This window comes from Budorcas taxicolor, chromosome 10 (assembly GCF_023091745.1).
Source record: "Budorcas taxicolor isolate Tak-1 chromosome 10, Takin1.1, whole genome shotgun sequence".
Taxonomy (NCBI): Eukaryota; Metazoa; Chordata; class Mammalia; order Artiodactyla; family Bovidae; genus Budorcas; species Budorcas taxicolor.
In genome coordinates, this window is record NC_068919.1 from 70,400,232 (window position 1) to 70,420,159 (window position 19,928).

Consider the following 19,928-nt stretch of genomic DNA (forward strand, 5'->3'; position numbering starts at 1 on the left):
AAATTTTAAGATTGCTCTATCTCAGGGAATAGGGAGGCCCAAAGAGAGGAAGAGAGGCAGGGAAATGGCTGGTCAATGGAGTAGTCCAAACACAGTTCACTGTCTTATATGAGCATGGTTTGTGGCAACCCAAAACCATTACAATAGTAACATCACAGATCACCATAACAAATATAATCTTAGTGAAAAATTTTGAAATATTATGAGGATTACCAGATGTGACAGAGACATGAAGTGAGCAAATGCTGTTGGAAAATAGCACCAGTAGACTTGATTGATGCCTTCAATTTGTTAGAAACCCAGTAAAGCAAAACGCAACAAAACGAGCTATGCCTATATATAAATGTAAAATGATTATTCTGTGAGGGATATAATTTTCAAAGAAAATCATTATGACACCTAAATTTTTTATTTTGAAAATATTTTACATGAGTAGTATATAGCTGTAGTCTCACTAGAAAAGATTCAAACTTATTGCAGAATATAGAATACACATGAAAATCTGCTTTCACCTCAATCCTATCCCACTCCCTTTCATTAAGGCATTCACTGTTAATAGCTTTGTGGGTTTTCTTTCAATCTTTTTTACTCTTTTGAAATATTATCTTTATTATTAAAATTATTTTAATATATATAGATCCTTATATTCTGTTCCATTGATCTCTTGGTCTGATCTTGGACCCCTACCATCTTGTTTTGGTTATTACAACCGGATGATATGTTTGGATATGTGACAAGGCAGATTCTCTTCTACTTATTTTTTAAAAAATTTCTTGGCTATTCTTGAACATGAGGAGGGCATGGAAACCCACTCCAGTATTCTTGCTTGCAAAATCCCATGGACAGAGGAGCCTGGCGGGCTATGGTCCATTGGGTTGCAGAGTCAGACATGACTGAAGTGACTTAGCATGCACGCACACATTCTTGAATATTTTCACTTTCAAATTAAATTTTCAAACAGCTTGTTACTAGGATTTGATTGTAAGTGTATTGAATTTAAATTTAATTTGGGGTGAACTGACTTCTTTGTAGTATTGGGCCTCTCATCCAGGAACATGATACATTATTCCATTTACTCAAGTCTTCTCCCATATTTTCCTTTATATGGGTCTTAAACATTTCTTTTTATATTTCTTGTATAGTTCTGGGCATTTATATTTTATGTTGTTATGAAGAGTATTCTATCAGTCAAATATACTCTCAGCAAAAGACACAGAAACCCAAACAAACAGAAAACAAAATAACTGAAATAACAAGAAGTGGAGAGGCCAAGTCCCTGCTATTGTGGCTGACTTCACTACAAAGTGATGTCAGCAAAGACAAGAGCTCCATCATCCTGCTTGCCCCTTTATGAGCTGTTTTAATCTGAAGATCAAATGTTTGTTTTAACTCTGGGAAGTTTCCTTTTCTTAATTCCTTTATCGTTACTTCTGTTCTCTGTGAAGCCCTCTCGCACTCCTATTTGGTAAACATTGAACATTCTGAACTGTTCCCCCCAGCAATGTATTTTAATTTGTTTTCTCTGTATTTTACATTTCCATCTTTAAATTCTTGTGAAAGATGCTCTCTATATTAGCTTCCACAGTGTTAATTTGATTTGCTGTAGTATCCATTTGGTTCCTCAGGACATTTATTGAATATTTCATACTTCACTAATTGTTTTTATGGTGACTTTGAAGCATTTACCCTATTTTTTCTATACCGTCTATTCTTTTATAGATGCTTTGCTCTCCTAGATTTTAAAAAGAATTCTCTTACGGACCATTCTGGTTTTTTGTAGAGCCATTTCTGTTTGTTCACGTTGTTTTCGCCCAGTCATCCACAATTCTTATGATAACTTAATCGCCTAATAATTACCTAGAGCTTCCTCCTGCTGCTTTACTTGTTCACTCTAAGCATCAAGTTTCTTGGAATCTGCCCTTTGAAGTGGTTATCTCCTGCATATATTTTGTCTGCAGGTTACATTTCTGCTTTTTATTGGTCAGTTCAGTCCCTTCTAATTTGTATCTCACAACTTTTAAGTCTTTTGTTGGTGCCCTCTCCACTGTTATAAAATATTTTAAAAATGTCTTTTAAGGAATTTTCAGGAGGAGGGGATGAACACACCCATTCTGAGTCCACAACTTTAATCTATTCTCATAGATTTCCTAATGTGATACAGATCATCATAGATATTACTATATAATGGAAAAAGTTTTAATTCATCTTTCCTACATAGCTTATTTTTCAAAATGATAAATACAGCAACCAAATTTTCAATGCTTTTAATAAATTTTTTAGGTCAAGGCTCACTCTTTATTTTCTTCATTCAACAATGTTATTCTAGAAGAAAGCAAAAAAATTTCAGAAGGATCAGTATTGTCTCAGGATTTGAAATTTGATGATGAAGTTATAAAAATGGATCCCAGGATCAAGCCCAGACCAAAACTTATTAGTTTGGATGATAAAACGATACTTTCCCTTGCCAAGACTAGTGTTTATGGTCATATTGTGGTGAGTATTACGAGGAAATTCTATTGAGATATTAAGCTTCCTTCTATATCTTGACTCAGTCTGTCCATTTCAAATCTGCTACCATTCTATCTAGACTCCCTTTATCGCCAACCTAGATACTTCCACGGGGCTATTACACAATTTCAGGAGGCACCATGCACATGATATTCTATTAATGTGCTCTTTGGATGCCATTCAGTATATAGCTAAGTATAACTCAATACAGGGGGTGTGTGCGTGTTTGTATGTGTGTGTGTGTGTGTGTGTGTGTGTGTGTGTGTGTGTGTTGGGGTGGGGGTGCATGCCTACTAGAGCTATGCAACAGAGGTTTTGTCCTACTTCCGCTTCAAGGTCACAACCCATTCTCCATACTGAAGCCAGAGTAGTCTTTTCAAGTGCAAATCTGATTTGTCATCCCTCACCACTCCTATATGAAATGCACAAATGCTTTTCATTCTTTTAAAAATAAAACCAAAGTCCTTAATACGGCCTGTAAGGTTTTATATGACCTGGTCCCAGGCCTGTCTTTTCAGACTCTTCTCATATTACCCTCCCTGTAGCAATCTGTAGTCAGCCTCCTTTTTGTTTCCTAAATGTATCCTTTGCAGCTGCACAGAGTCTCCACACTAGCTACTTCATCTGCACAGGATGTTTTCACATGACCCTGTTTCTCCTACTTAGCTCCCATACATTTTAGATCTATACTTAAGCATTTAGTCCTTCTCTTACCTCTAGGTTTAATTAAGAATCTAAGTAAGAGTCCTTTGCCATGTGTTCTGTATCCTTCCTAAACTCTAAATTCCACAGGGACAGAGGCTATAGCTGTTCTTAGTCATTTATATTCCCAGCATGAGGGGAACAATGTAAGACTGTGCAGTATGCACTGCACAGAAGGGCCACATCTAAGGGGCAACTTTTAAATATACAGTAGTATATTTACTACAACAACTTTCTGATGACTGGTGGTGGAATTTCTTTTACTAACAAAATCAGTCTATTGTGACAATTTTCTAAAAGCTGGAAATAAAGGTGTCTTGAGGTAAGGATGCCTTTTTATGATTTACTTATAAATACTGTGTGGGCCAGCATCAACTTTGCCATTATCTAGCACAATACCTAGCACATATGAGATACTCATTGGGTATTTGTTCTAAAACAGAATGTCTGAGTGGTTCTCACAGAAAAAGTGAGTTGTCTGCTTGAACCTAAAGTAGTAGTAAACAAATTGATATTAATTGATAAATGATTACAATACTTAAGGTATTCTTACTTGACATATCTTTCTATGCATTTACTGAAAACTGAGATACAGATAAAAATTCAGAAATTATTTTTATCTTGAAAGTCAATTACTTGGCTCCATTTTGACATTTTTAAATCCACTGTTTATGACAGTTTTTTTCCAAATGATTATGTGAAGCAGAAAGAGAATGCAAAACATATATTTTAAAAATAATACACTTTTCAGTCTGCTTCTAAAAATATTCAAAACATCTTTTTAAGATAGTTTATGAAATTGCTCTGGTAAAACTGTATTAGCATCATCCACCAAATCTTCAAGTCTAGATTAAGTCTACTTTAGAGAATTATTATTAGAGATGAAGTAAAACTTTATAGCATGATAGCAATATCACCATCTTTATCATAAATATGCAATATACTTAATACAGGAACAATCTTCTAGCGACAGTTTGGAGAAATTGTTCCTGAACTATAATGTCAAGATTTCATATTTGAGTAATACATTTTTATAATAAAGCCTCAATTGGAAAGGTTTAATAAATCAGTGTTCTGATAGGATTGAGCTTCTGAAACATGTATTCCTATAGATTTAAAGAGATTAAATTAAAGTAAAAAAAATAGCACCAGAAGGTAGGTCTTTTTTATTATCTTTGGTTTGTAAGATAAGAACCAGAAAGGAGAAGAATTTAAGACTTTGGAATATCTTGGCCAGTGTGACCTCCATCTGACTTAATTTGGTCAATACTCATAACATAAGAATTTAAGAATTCATCTTAAATGTGTCTATAAAAGCCAGAAAATTTTCTACAGTTTCCAGTAAGAATTCTAGATATTAGAAGGATATTTAGACATCACATCCTTTATTCTCCTTTATTTGTGCCATTACTGTAAGAGAAAGTGAAGGTACATATGTATTATTTTCTTTTCAGTTATCCCCACTAGATTGAGTTTTATGAAGACATCCATAAAAATAAATTAAATATATAGAAATGAAAAGCCCAGAGTAATATAATTTTATATTCTCTTACAGCACAATTAAATACTAAAAAGTAGAGTTGTTAGTTATAAGTCTGGCTTTTGCACTGATTTATTCATCTAGCATTTACTGAGAATTTGCTATATTTTAGCCATTGAAGCAAGTATTAGGTGTTCAATGAATAAGTTTTCTTCCCTGCTCCAAGGATACTATTTTAGTGAAGGAGACAGATACACAAACAAATACAAGACATTTAGAGCTGCTGGGAGAGGTCCACAGAAAGAGGTGGGTTTGTGTGAATTTCTGAAGGATATGGAAGATTTCATTGTTTTTGTCTTCCATGCAGAGGCATACTTTATCTGTAAGCACATGGTTTTGAAAGACCAAGTGTCTTATCTAGGGTGTGTGATGGTGGGAATATAGGTGTAGGTTAGAATACAAAGATACATGAGACTGTGACTGAAGAATGAGAGGTTATAGCCACATTAGGACTCTTTGCGACCCTATGGACTAGCCTGCCAGGCTACTCTGTCCAAGGAATTCTCCAGGCAATACTGGATTGGGTTGCCATGCCCTCCTCCACGGGATCTTCCCCACCCAGCAATCAAACTCATGTCTCTTATGTCTCCTGCATTAGCAGGTGGGTTATTTACAACTAGTGCCACCTGGGAAGCCCATACAGATACCAGTCTCCCCTAAATATAAAAATATAGTAACATTCATTTTCATATAGCCCAGGATCAAATGGGCAGGGAAAATCTGGGTCAATTTGTGGTGCAGAGACTTAGACAGTCTCTCAACTCCTTCTTTGACATTATATCATCTTTGACATTGTATCCTCCCACTTTAACACCCTCAGCCTTTCTTCCTTAGGCCAGGGCCCTCATTTGGTTCCCTGTAATCAGGTTATATCCAGCCATCCTCTCTCCTGTGAGGCAACCTAGCCAAGACCCAAAATCTTTAGGGCCTACATTGTTCACCAGCTAGCCTGAGAAATAGAACTGCCCTAATGAATATAACAACAAAATATTTAATCATCTTCTAAAAAGAATTTCATGCCAATTATTAGTAACCTTAGAGCAAGTGGAAAATCAAATTAATCAAGTACCAGGTCCAAAGCTGCTATTATAAACTTCATCTTGTAAAATCAGATTATAAAAACAGACTATACTTTTAAAATTAGATTTTTTTTTTCATTGGCTCTCTCTTACTGTTATTTAATAGCTATAATTAGAATATAATTTGTCTTACTTTTTATTTACATTTTATCTTACTTCAGAGTCTGAATCTACATGGAAACAGCTTGAGTAAGTTGAGAGATCTCTCCAAATTAACAGGACTTCGAAAACTTAATATCAGCTTTAATGAATTTACTTGTTTAGATGATGTATACCACCTGGTAAGAACTTTTTTGAAATTATGTAAGTAAAATAAAATCATTAATTTAATGGATAAATTATTTTTGTAATAATGACCTCTTCTATACCATATTAAAGATATATAGCACAAATCAGGAACAAAGCATACATAAAACTATAGTTTGTTATAGTATGTTATTTTTTCTAAAATAGGTCTTAGATTTAGATTCTGTTTACAAACCACATATACACCTGTGATCATATCTGAGTTCTAGCTACTTGAAAATAAAAGTAAAACTACTCCAGACTTGTTTTTAAAATGTCATTGATAAACTGTCATTTCCAATTTCTTCTGCTATATTTTTCTCAGTCTCTTTTTCCTCCTTCTTGTGAGTCCTTATTTCTTCTTCACTTTTTGGTTTACCACTTCACAGCTAATGTTGTCAGTTCTTCCCATCTGTGCATTATCCTTATGGTTATTTCTCTTTCTCTCTGCCTCGTCCTTTCTACCAAAACTTCAAATACATCGATCTTGTTTGACTTGTGTTTGCCTTCTTATAAATAAAAGGACAAATATAGTAATACACATGTACACATAGGTACAGATCTTACCTGGATATTTTTCCCTGTTTTATGTCATATAACAATTACATTGGAAAAGGCAATGGCACCCCACTCCAGTACTCTTGCCTGGAAAATCCCATGGACGAAGGAGCCTGGTGGGCTTCAGTCCATCGGGTCACTAAGAGTCGGACACAACTGAGCGACTTCGCTTTCACTTTTCCCTTTCATGCATTAGAGAAGGAAATGGCAACCCACTCCAGTGTTCTTGCCTGGAGAATCCCAGGGACGGGGGAGCCTGTTGGGCTGCTGTCTATGGGGTCACACAGAGTCGGACACGACTGAAGCAACTTAGCAGCAGCAGCAGCAGCAACAATAATTACATATGGGTTCCAGAAGTGCAGTCCAGCATCTTTGTTTCCATAGGTCTCAGGTCATCGACATACCTTTTCGAATATATCCAATGAGATATATTCAAAATACATCTCAGCTCTTGCCCGTTTTCTACCTCCTCATAACCATTTCAAGGCTCTTGCACCATTACTTCTCCCACTGTGGTGAGAGTTTGCTACTTTGTTTATTGGCCTTCAGTCAGTTCAGTTCATTCAGCTTGGTGGTGTCCTACTCTCTGCAACCCCATGAATTGCAGCATGCCCGGCCTCCCTGTCCATTACCAACTCCCAGAGTTCATTCAAACTCACGTCCATCGAGTCAGTGATGCCATCCAGCCATCTCATCCTCTGTCGTCCCCTTCTCCTCCTGCCCCCAATCCCTCCCAGCATCAGAGTCTTTTCCAATGAGTCAACTCTTCGCATGAGGTGGCCAAAGTATTGGAGTTTCAGCTTTAGCATCATTTCTTCCAAAGAACACCCAGGACTGATCTCCTTCAGAATGGACTGGTTGGATCTCCTTGCTGTCCAAGGGACTCTCAGGAGTCTTCTCCAACACCACAGTTCAAAAGCATCAATTCTTTGGCGCTCAGCTTTCTTCACAGTCCAATTCTCACATCCATACATGACCACTGGAAAAACCATAGCCTTGACTAGATGGACCTTTGTTGGCAAAGTAATGTCTCTGCTTTTCAATATGCTGTCTAGGTTGGTCATAACTTTCCTTCCAAGGAGTAAGCGTCTTTTAATTTCATGGCTGCAATCACCATCTGCAGTGATTTTGGAGCCCCCCAAAATAAAGTCTGACACTGTTTCCACTGTTTCCCCATCTATTTCCCATGAAGTGATGGGACCAGATGACATGATCTTCGTTTTCTGAATGTTGAGCTTTAAGGCAACTTTTTCACTCCCCACTTTCACTTTCATCAAGAGGCTTTTTAGTTCCTTTTCACTTTCTGCCATAAGGGTGGTGTCATCTGCATATCTGAGGTTAGATTTTAGTATTTAAACTCCCTTCCTTTTTTCTTTTAGTAAACCAGAGTCTTTTTTATTAAATTGGGGTAACATTGGTTTATGACACTACATAAGTTTCACGTGTACAATATTATTATATTTCAACTTCCGTATACACTACAGCATGCTCACCACCAAAAGTTTAGTTTCTATCCATCACCAAGCAGTTGACCACCTTTACCCATTTTGCCCTTCCTCCATCCTACTTCCCCACTGGTAATCACTACTCTGTTCCTTTTATCTATGTGTTTATCTTTATTTGGTTTGATTTATTCCTTTGTTTGTTTTTTTTAATTCCACATATGTGATATGATACAGTATTTGTCTTTCTTTGACTTATTTCTCTTAGAATAATACCCTCCATCCATGTTGTTGCAAATGGCAAGATTTCATCTCTTTTATGTCTCAGTAGTATTTCATAGTATATATATATATACCACATCTCCTTTATACATTCATCCATTGATGAGCACTTAGGTTGCTTCCATATCTTGGCAATTGTAAATTCAGCTATGAACTCAGGGGTACAATATTTTGAATTTATGTTTTTATACTCTTTGGATAAATACCCAGAAGCTGAATAGCTAAATCAGATGGTGGTTCTAGTCTTAATATAAAACAGAACTCTCCATACTGTTTTCCATACTGTAAATTGGCTGCACCAGTTTACATTCCCACAAACAGTGCATGAAGGTTCACTTTTCTCTACATCCTCTCTTGTTATTTCTTGCCTTTTTGATAACAAATCATTGTGGTTTTGATTTGCATTTCCCTAATAATTAGTGATGAACATCTTTTCATGTACCTGTTGTGCATCTGAAAATAACTTTGGGAAAATGACCATTTAGCTCCTCTGCCTATTTTTTAAATTGGGTTGTTTGGTTTTTTGTTGTTGAGTTTTATGAATTTTTAGTATATATTTTATATCAGCCTCTTATCAGATGTATGATTTGCAAATATCTTCTCCAGCTTGGTATGTTGTCTTTTCATTTTGCTGATGGTTTCCTTTGCCATGCAGAGCTTTATAGTTTGGTGTAGTCCCATTTCTTTATTTTTGCTTTTGTCCACATTGCTTGAGGAGTCATATCTAGAAACACACTGCTAAGACTCATGTCAAAGAGCATTCTGCCTTTATTTCTTCTAGGAATTTTAATGGTATTAGGAAACTGGATAGGCACATGTAAGGCCAAAGTCCTTTTTAACAGAATTCCCTATAGGGTTTGGTATGCAACTGAGAAAAGAAGATAGTTTAATAGAGGTCCCAGGACTATATATATTAATTGGTGGCATTTTGGGTTTAGTTTTTTTCTAATGATTTTCTAGCAGTTCCAAAGGTTGTAACAAGCACTGTAATTTTGCTAAGGCACAAATATAAAGAGTAAACTCTTAAGTCACACAGGATGAGTTTAGCCAGCTGCCCAGTGTGTATTTTGCAGTGTGGTTATATTGTTCTTTTCATCACCACAGCCACACAGCCTACTTATTGAATAACTATTACCACGGTCATTTTACATGTAAGGGAACTGGACAAATTTTATGCCCAAGTGTTATTTTTTAATTTTAGAACTAGGTAGAGATTCCTCAAACATCAGGAATCTGATATATAAATAAGTCTCTAAAAATGACTTCTTCAGGTGTTCAAAGAGAGGAGACACTGTATATGTAGAATAAAACACAGATCCTGAAAACCACATACTACAAATATGTGGTTTAATAAATTATTATAAGGTGAACATGCTTGTAAGTATCGTCCAGGTCAAGAAATAAAACTCTGCCACCCAGAGCATAAATCCTTATATATGCCCCATTCCTTCAAGAAATCATTATCCTAACTTCTATAGTTATCCTCTCCCTGCTGTTCCCCCCCATAGTTCCAACACCCAAATGTGCATTCCTAGCACAGCAGTTTGGTTTCCCCCATTTTTTTAATGTACTGTATTTTTTTAAGTCTCTTGTAAGTTTCCCTTCTATTCTCTTTCACTCCCCACTGTTTATTTGTTAGAGAAGGAAATGGCAACCCGTTCCAGTTTTCTTGCCTGGAAAATCCCATGGTCAGAGGAGTCTAGTGGGCTGCAGTCCTTGAAGTTGCAGTGTCATAAAACAGTTGTAGAAAAACTTGCACCTTCCAACCCAAAGAGTTTCCCACAGTCTGCTGCTCCTGCTACTAAGTCGCTAAAGTTGTGTCCGATTCTGTGCGACCCCATGGACTGCAGTGCACCAGGCTCCTCCGTCCATGGGATTTTCCAGGCAAGAGTACTGGAGTGGGGTGCCATTGCCTTCTCTGTCCCACAGTCTAGACCCTGCCAATATATTACCTATGATACAACCCTACATGCCCTCCACCCACCAGTTTTTTTTTCCAAATTGGCAACTGGATCCAGAGATTGGATCAGACTCAGATTCCATTCCTCTGGCAAGACAGTAAGAGACACATAATGTCTAGTCGTCACTTTTCTGATTCAAGGAGCCTATATCCATTGTTGTTCAGTTGCTCAGTCGTTTGACTCTTTGCCAGCCCATGGGCTACAGCACCCCATGCTTCCCTGTCCTTCACCGTTTCCCAGAGCTTGCTCAAACTCAACTCCACTGAGTCAGTGATGCTATCCAACCATCTTGTCCTCTGTTGTCCCCTTCTCCTCCTGCCTTCATTCTTTCCCAGAATCAGTCTTTTCCAATGAGTCAGCTCCTCCCATCAGGTGGCCAAAGTATTAGAGCTTCAGCTTCAGCATCAGTCCTTCCAATGAATATTCAGGTTTGATTCCTTTGTTCTCCTTGCAGTCCTAGGGACTCTCAAAACACCGCAGTTCAAAAGCATCAATTCTTTGGCACTCAGCCTTCTTTATGGTCCAACTCTTACCTCTGTACAATAAGACTACTGGAAAAACCATAGCTTTGACTGGACAGACCTTGGTCAACAGAGTAATGTCTCTGCTTTTTAATACACTATCTGGGCATAGCTTTTCTTCCAAGGAACAAGTGTCTTTTAAGTTCATGGCTGCAGTCACCATCTGCAGTGATTTTGGAGCCCATGAAAATAAAGTCTTTTACTGTTTCCACTGTTTCCCCATCTATATGCCATGAAGTGATGGGATGGATGCCATGATCTTAGTTTTTTGAATGTTGAGTTTTAAGCCCGTTTTTCACTCTTCTCTTTCACCTTCATCAAGAAGCTCTTTAGTTCCTCTTTGCTTTCTGCCATAAGGTTGGTGTCATCTACATATCTGAGGTTATTGATATTTCTCCTGGCAATCTTGATTCCAGCTTGTGATTCATCCAACCCAGCATTAAATATTCATTAATTTATTGAAAATTATGAAATAGCAATATTCTTATTCTCATTTCTTTTTCATTTATTAATTGGAATATTTTACATAGAGACATTTCCCCTTGTCTATTATTTGGATACCTAGTAGAACCATTCATATAGAAAATAGAGAAAAGATATTTGATTATTTGCCCTTATTTACCAACTTTGAAGATAATGAATTAGTTCCTTATGATTTCCCAAAGATGAGCAATTCTTTTCTGTTTTAATATCATTAGGAATGCAGGGACTTAAACATATTTGATGATATTCAATTTATTGCAATTATTATCATGACGAAGCTCAGATTTTCTCATACTTCGCCAGTAGAAGCATCATAAAATTATCTCCTTTAGCCATGACTCTAGTAGTCTGTGATAGCTTCTTTGCCACCTAGCATGAATGATTTTCCATACACATTTTGTGTGTTTTTCTACTGCAGACAGAGTCAACTATTTCTTCAAGAAGCCCTGGTTTCTTTTAGAGAAGTGGTATTTCAGGACCACAACCTGGGTTAGTCACTGTTTATAAGTCTTTCCATTGGACAGGACTTGTGAGGGAGGTGTGTGTGGGAGGGGGGCTGGTATATGTGCATATGTGTAACTAAAATTAACCTTATGAATTTATATTGATATTTCCAATTCAGGACTGCAAATCATTTAGCTTAACCTTTTTTCTGTTGTTGTTTTGTTCAGTTGCTAAGTCATGTTGGACTCTTTGCAACCCCATAAAATGCAGGACACCAGGCTTCCCTATCTTTCACTATCTCCCAGAGTTTGCTAAAACTCATGTCCATTGAGTTGGTGATGCCATCCAACCATCTTATTCTCTGTCATCCCCTTCTCCTCCTGCCCTCAATCATTCCCAGCATCAGGATCTTTTCCAAAGAGTTGGATCTTCCCATCAGGTGGCCAGCTTTAGCTTCAGCATCAGTCCTTCCAATGAATATTCAGGGTTGATTTCCTTTAGGATTGACTGGTTTGATCTTCTTTTTGTCCAGGGACTCTCAAGAGTCTTCACCAGCACCACAGTTCAAAAGCATCAATTCTTTGATGCTCAACCTTCTTTATGGTCCACCTCTCACATCCATTACATGACTACTGGAAAAACCACAGCTTTGACTATATGGACCTTTGTCAGCAGAGTGATGTTTCTGCTTTTTAATATGGTGTCTAAATTTGTCATAGCTTCTCTTCCAAGTAGGAAGTGTCATTTAATTTCTGACTGCAGTCACTGTCCACAGTGCTTTTGGAGCCCAAGAAAATAAAATCTGCCACTGTTTCCATTTTTTCCCTATCCACTTGCCATGGAGTGATGGGACTGGATGCCATGATCTTCTTTTGAGGGGATATTGAGTTTTCTCTGTTACATACATCTATATCTTTTTTTCATCACTAATAATCCTTATTTTCAAGCTTACAAGGTGAGAATTAGGATATTTAATAATCATTTATTTGTTTTATCGCCTGTTACACACACAACAGTCTTGGAATGATAGCGCTAATACCCTCATCAGCATGTTACCATAACTATTTTTTTTAATTTTGTGTATGCTCTTTCCAGTCTTCCTTATTTTAAAAAAGTTAAAATTATCATACTATATCTACTTTGAGCATGTAGCCCTTACACTCTGTACACTCTACCTTTTAGTTCATTGGTAATTGTATATTTAATTCTCATCACCAGTCCTTAGATTGGTATCAAACATCTTAATTGTCAGAAAAATATTCTATTATAGACTCCTCAGGAAGGGCTTATAGGAACAATATCCCTTAAGTTACTGCTGCTGCTGCTAAGTCGCTTCAGTCGTGTCCGACTCTGTGTGACCCCATAGACGGCAGCCCACCAGGCTCCCCTGTCCCTGGGATTCTCCAGGCAAGAACACTGGAGTGGGTTGCCATTTCCTTCTCCAATGCATGAAAGTGAAAAGTGAAAGTAAAGTCGCTCAGTCATGTCTGACTCTTAGCGACCCCATGGACTGCAGCCTACCAGGCTCCTTCGTCCATGGGATTTTCCAGGCAAGAGGACTGGAGTGGGGTGCCATTGCCTTCTCCGTTCTCTAGTGCAGGAATAGTTTATCTATGTCCTTTATACTTGAAAGGCAGTTTTGTTAGGTATAAAATCTTTGGCTCACAATTTTGTTTCTTGAGCATCTTAAGTGTTATTTAATTTTCTTGTGGCATAAAGTGTTGCTGTAGAAAAGCCTGATGAGAATGTATAATTTTTTCTCTTATAAGTCACAGGCTTTTTTCTTCTAGATGTCCAAAGGAAGTTTTTTAGTTTTCATTAAAGTCTAGTAATTTTATTATAAGAGTATGTCTTGCATTGATTGTTCTGGGTCAAGATTTCAAGTTCACAGTATGCTCTTCCAAAATAAATATTAAAATCATTTTTTTAACTGAAAGTTTTTAGCAATTTTTGTTTCCTTGCTTCGGTTTTCTTCTTTAGAAACTCACATTATCCATATGTTGAATCTTTTCTTCACTATTTGTCACTTTCTCTTGAGTCCTTTTTATATCTCCATTTAGATTTTTTAATTGATTTGATTTTTAAAAATTTCTTTTTCACTTTCTGCTTCTCTTAAGGTGTTGTCTTTTGTTTACTTCTTTTGTCTTTGACTAGTTTAGTATTCACTTCTGAAATGATTTTATTATTTTATTTTAGATTCTTTTCTGGGTCCTTTCACTTCACTTCTGAGTTTTTCTAATCCAGATTTCTGTTGTTATTTTGTATCTTGTATCACTCTTAACATCTTTTTGCTTGTTTTGACATAGTAGGTTTATGGTTATGATATGTTTCTTGGGCGTGTCTTTCTGATATACTTTCATTGCTGGCAGCAATATTTCTGTCTCTCTCATGCGTGCATAGTTTGTTTAGCTTTGTCTGGGATTTTACCTCAATACTTTTCTGCTGCTCATTTTTCAGTGAAATTACTTCTTACCTTTTAAAATGAAAGTGGGTGTTGGGGGAGCTTTTGTAGTTTCACAAATCTCCCTCTTCTGCTGCTTATATGTACTGTTAACAGTTGTAGCACTTATTTCCTGAGATTTCCTGCCTCTATTCCTTCTTCCACTTCAGTCTGAACTTTCTCTTTTATTTGCCTCCTTTGTCCTTATCCTGTTTAATTTTGACTTAGCCCAGCAGTTTCTTCTCCAAGGATTGAGTTCTCACTGGAGCCTGGTGGGGCAGTTTGAAAATTCATAGGTGCTAGACTGTTCCAGCCCCTTCAGACCTTTTTACTATGGATCTCATGCACTCATCTCGTATCAGAGAAGGCAAAACTCCCACTTTCAACTGCACTCAGTGTGCCTTCAGACATTCCACTGAATATTGGTTGGCTATTTGGGGGCTCTCTTATTCTCAGGTCTGTCAGATGATGCCCTGATGCTTCCTTCTTCCTCTCACATCAACATGGACACCATGTAGCCTTGTGGTTATTGGTGGTTTATCCCCACCAACTTCTTTCGGGACTTATGGGGCTACCTTGTTATGTAGCTTTATTATAAATGTTGTCCATGGAATTTTGGTCTTATTTTTACTTTATTTTTATGTGGGGATTCAGAGAGATTGAATACCTGTGCTGCCTCTGCCTATGTATTTTCCAATAATCAACTTTGTATGTGTGTTTAATATTAATTATATTTATCGTTTATCTCTGTATCACAAAAGGCTATGCCCTAATTTAGTCACTCACCTGTTATTTCTATCAGTAGCTCAGACCGTAAAGCATCTGCCTACAATGCAGGAGACCTGGGTTCGATCCCTGGGTTGGGAAGATCCCCTGGAGAAGGGAATGGTAACCCACTCCAGTATTCATGCAGTATTCATGCCTGGAACATCCCATGGACTGAGAAGCCTGGTGGGCTACAGTCCATGGGGTCTCAAAGAGTCGGACACGACTGAGCCACTTCACTTCACTTTAGTTTATCTCATTTTTTACCAGCTGAGCCACGAGGGGCTCAGATGGTAGAGAATCTGCCTGCAATGCAGGAGATCTGGGTTCAATCTCTAGATTGGGAAGATCCCCTAGAGAAGGAAATGGCTACCCACTCCAGTATTCAGGCCTGGAGAATTCCATGAACAGAGGAGCCTGGAAGACTACAGTCCGTGGGGTCGCAAAGAACTGGACATGACTGAGAGACTTTCACTTTTACTTTTCGCTTTTATTTATCTCATTTTTACTATCATGTTCCTTAACTGTGTCTCTAACATGGAGAGTTTCTATACTTTATTGTATGCTAGGCATTAGGTTCTACTAGGTTGCAGAAAGTAAACGGATGGTTACTATGTGTTCATTACCCTGTCTTTGCCTTGTGAATCAGGATTTCCAATCTATGACTGTTTATATAATGAAAGACCTGGGCTTCATAAATGGTGGAGATACATTATATCATTTTTATAGATTTTTTAAAAATCTAAGCAAGACGTCCACATAAGGTAAAATTGAAATATCAAAAGCTGTATGTCTGTCATTCATTCACCTGAACTATCAGGAAAGGAGAGTATCCAAGCCAAAGAAATAGGAACAGATTTTTTTTTTTTTTTCTGAAAATAACTATACCATAGTCAGAGTTGGCCAAGGAGAGAGAAACAAATATGTATGGCTATTTGCAACTTTATAGATTATAGGAATAATACCTCTGTGTTACCTTTTCCAATGACATATTTAGTGTTAAAATATTTCTAATGCCTCAAGACAGCTAATCTACATTTAGAGATTGAACTATTATCCCTAAAATATTTTAAAGAGGTCTTGTCAGTTTTAATCTTTGTAATTTGGGCTGAATTGTACCATAACTTACAAAAGATTTAAACCAAAATGCAAGAAATACTAAAATGCCAAATTCTCCTGCAAAACTGAAAATATTATTCCTTGAATATTCATGGAGTGTATGGAATCTCTTTTATATTCTGGGAATAAAAAAAGTAAAGATCTTACCCCTGTTTTCAAGAAAAGAAGACAGCTATCTTTATATAATGAATTGTTCCCAAATGCTAATCAGCATGCAAGTGTCAGAATTTGGGACAAGTTTTTAACCATTTTTTGATGAAAAATGGCAAAAGGTGGACCATGTAGTAAAATTTTATAAATCTAAATTTATTTAATTTAAAAGACTTCTTTCTGGCTTACTTCACTCTGTATAATCGGCTCCAGTTTCATCCATCTTACTAGAACTGATTCAAATGTATTCTTTTTAATGGCTGAGTAATACTCCATTTTGTATATGTACCACAGCTTTCTTATCCATTCATCTGCTGATGGACATCTAGGTTGTTTCCATGTCCTGGCTATTATAAACAGTGCTGCAATGAACATTGGGGTACACGTGTCTCTTTCAATTCTGGTTTCCTCGGTGTGTATGCCCAGCAGTGGGATTGCTGGGTCATAAGGCAGTTCTATTTGCAATTTTTTAAGGAATCTCCACACTGTTCGCCATAGTGGCTGTACTGGTTTGCATTCCCACCAACAGTGTAAGAGGGTTCCCTTTTCTCCACACCCTTTCCAGCATTTATTGCTTGCAGACTTTTGGATCGCAGCCAGAAAGAAAAACACCAATACAGTATACTAACACATATATATGGAATTTAGAAAGATGGTAATGATGACCCTGTGTGCAAGACAGCAAAAGAAACACATGTTTAGAACGGACTTTTGGACTCTGAGGGAGAGGGAGAGGGTGGGATGATTTGGGAGAATGGCATTGAAACATGTATACTATCATGTAAGAAACGAATTGCCAGTCTATGTTCGATACAGGATACAGGATGCTTGTGGCTGGTGCACAGGGATGATCCAGAGAGATGATATGGGGTGGGAGGTGGGAGGGGGGTTCATGATTGGGAACTCATGTACACCCATGGCGGATTCATGTCAATGTATGGCAAAACCAATACAGTATTGTAAAGTAAAATAAAGTAAAAATAAAAAAAGAGTGTTCTAAGATTATATGCTTAATACTTTCTACTGCCAAATATCCTTTTGTTCAAGAAATTGTAATGATAGTAAATTATAGGATATTTTTTTCTATGCTTACTTATAATAAAAGTCAGTAACACTATTTAATTTCCAGAAACTTTTTAGATTTTAATGATCTGAACACTCAACTCTTGAAACCTGAGTCATTGTAATAGGTGCTATTACAACAATATGAGCTATGCATTATATAGCAGTAACTAATTCTATGGTGAATTCAAATAATTGTTTAAGTTATAAAGAAATCAAATTTATTTTTAATTTATAATAATAGTATTTTATTTTAATAAATATGTTGCAAAACATTTTCTTCATGTTTTCTTTATCACTTTCTGGTTCTGGGTCTGAGTTAGTGTATACTTTAAAAGAAAATTTTGTTTGCACTGAATAGAAGTAGCAAATTGTTTTAAAGATTTCTTACAAGTTAAGTAAAATAAAGATCTAAATATATAAATGGCCAAAGATGAGAAAGACAACAAGCAAAAATATAGCTAGTACAGATACAGGCTTCCCTGGTGGCTCATACAGTAAAGTGTCTGCCTGCAATGTGAGAGACACAGGTTTAATCCCTGGGTCAGGAAAATCCCCTGGAGAAGGAAATGGCACCCACTCCCATATTCTTGCCTGTGAAATCCCATGGACAGAGGAGCCTGTTGGGCTACAGTCCATGGGATCTCAAACATGGAAAAGGTGTGCAACTTCAGTGGTAATAATGTAAATTAAAATAAGGCAGATAGGTTGGTGGATATTTAAGGAATGAGCATTCTCAAATCCTATTGTTGGAAGAAAAAACTGATACAAACTTCCTTAAAACTATTTGGCAATATTTATCAAGTCTTAACAATATAGAAATCCTTAAAAACCATTAATCTTATTTCTAAAAACCTTTCCTGAGAAAATATTCTCGGTTAAAGTATTATGAACATGGACATTTGTTGCAGTGTTGCCAACAATTAGAAGTCACATAAATGTCCATAGTAAAATGTTTTTAAAAGTCTAATAATTTACATATTAGAATACTATGCAATCATGAAAAATCATTTTGAATAATATTTAATAAGGTGTGAACATGTTAGAAGGGAATAAAATTCTATATAATAGAGCAATACATTTGTTTCATATAAGAAAAATATATATGAGCATATAATAAAAAATGTTTTCAGTGGTTCTTTCTGAGCAACAGAATTATATATGCTTTCTTTTTTAAAAATGTATTTACTGTATTTCCCAGACCTCCAACAAGAATGTGTTACTTTAATATTTTTTAAAAAATTAATTATTGAAAAATCCTGTCCTTTTAAAAAAGGAAATTATAGAATGTAACAGGTGTAGTTTCTGCTTCTGAAGATGAACACTTTTAAACTAGGCCTTGAGTTTAAACCAGAAGCCTGGGTATAAGAAGTGTAATTCTTCATTAGGGACAAATTTTCTTGTTAGTTTTTCTTTGCTGTCTCATCTGTAAAAAAACATACTGCCACTCTATGTTACAAGGGTGAAGAGAGAAGTAAGAGAAAATTACTAAAATAAAATATAATGTAGCTGTTTATTAATAGGAAAATAGGTACTTTGATGCCATTACTGCAGTATAGGCTACTGTTTAGGTTTTCTGTTAAGGATTACCAAAAAGCATGTAAAGTACCTAAAGAATCAGAGAGAGAAAAAGAACTGTGTAAATACAAACCATGATCCTTCTAGCATCACTTCTATTTGTATGTGTTGCAGTATAACCTTGAATATTTGGATGCAAGTCATAACCATGTGATAACCCTTGAAGGATTTAGAGGTCTGATGAAACTTAAGCACTTAGACTTGAGCTGGAATCAATTGAAAAAATCTGGCGATGAAATAAATATGTTATGCAAACATACCACAAGCCTTCTCACTCTTGATATTCGACATAATCCATGGCAAAAGGTATGTAACAGACATGTTTATAAAAAAGCAAACAATCATTTTTATTTCAAAGCTGTTTTCTCACTATTATTCAATAATACCCAGAAACAGGCAAACTGTCTTTGTCTCAGTAGAATTCCTTGAAGTATTTTGTAAGTTGAATATAATGTATCGATCAAGTGAATCAAATGTTATTATAGAAAAGTTTTTAGTTTCACATCAGATTTTTTTGCAGCCTCTAATAGTTTGAGAGTATTGTGGTCTTAAAGAGTATCAGATGTCATTGCCATTTGAAAACCTTTAGAGAAATTTTATAATGTAGTATATATAGCTCAGTGTGCTAGAATCCTACTGTAGTGAGGCATAGGAACCAAGAATAATAGAATACTATACTGTGAGAGAAACATACTATTAAAGGGGGAACAAGTTTGTCACATTCTCCAATAAACCTAAATTAAAAAGTCTTATTTATGTTCTGTTATAAAAGGAAATTTGAGCACTGTTTTTTCTCATCACAAACATATGTAGAGTCATGCTAAGAAATTTCAGTATTCAATGATTATATTGAAGAGTATCTCCAAGTATTTAAAATAAGCCCCAAGTTTATAATTTCAAGAATGCATCTTTTCTTGCTTTTCAAAAATGTATATAGACCGTGTTCAACATTTTAAAAAGGGACTAAAGCATGATTGTTTCTATTACATTGGCCATGTTACTATGTTTA

At 36.2% G+C, this 19,928-nt stretch overlaps 1 protein-coding gene across 1 annotated transcript in view; it reads left to right on the plus strand.

The window, feature by feature from the left end:
- The window catches only part of LRRC9 (leucine rich repeat containing 9), a 117,965-nt gene that overhangs the window by 47,091 nt on the left and 50,946 nt on the right, over positions 1-19,928 (plus strand). The window contains exons 15-17 of the mRNA XM_052647183.1: positions 2,281-2,493; positions 5,991-6,110; positions 19,034-19,225. Coding sequence (XP_052503143.1) covers positions 2,281-2,493; positions 5,991-6,110; positions 19,034-19,225 — 525 coding nt within the window. The remainder of the gene's footprint in view (positions 1-2,280; positions 2,494-5,990; positions 6,111-19,033; positions 19,226-19,928) is intronic.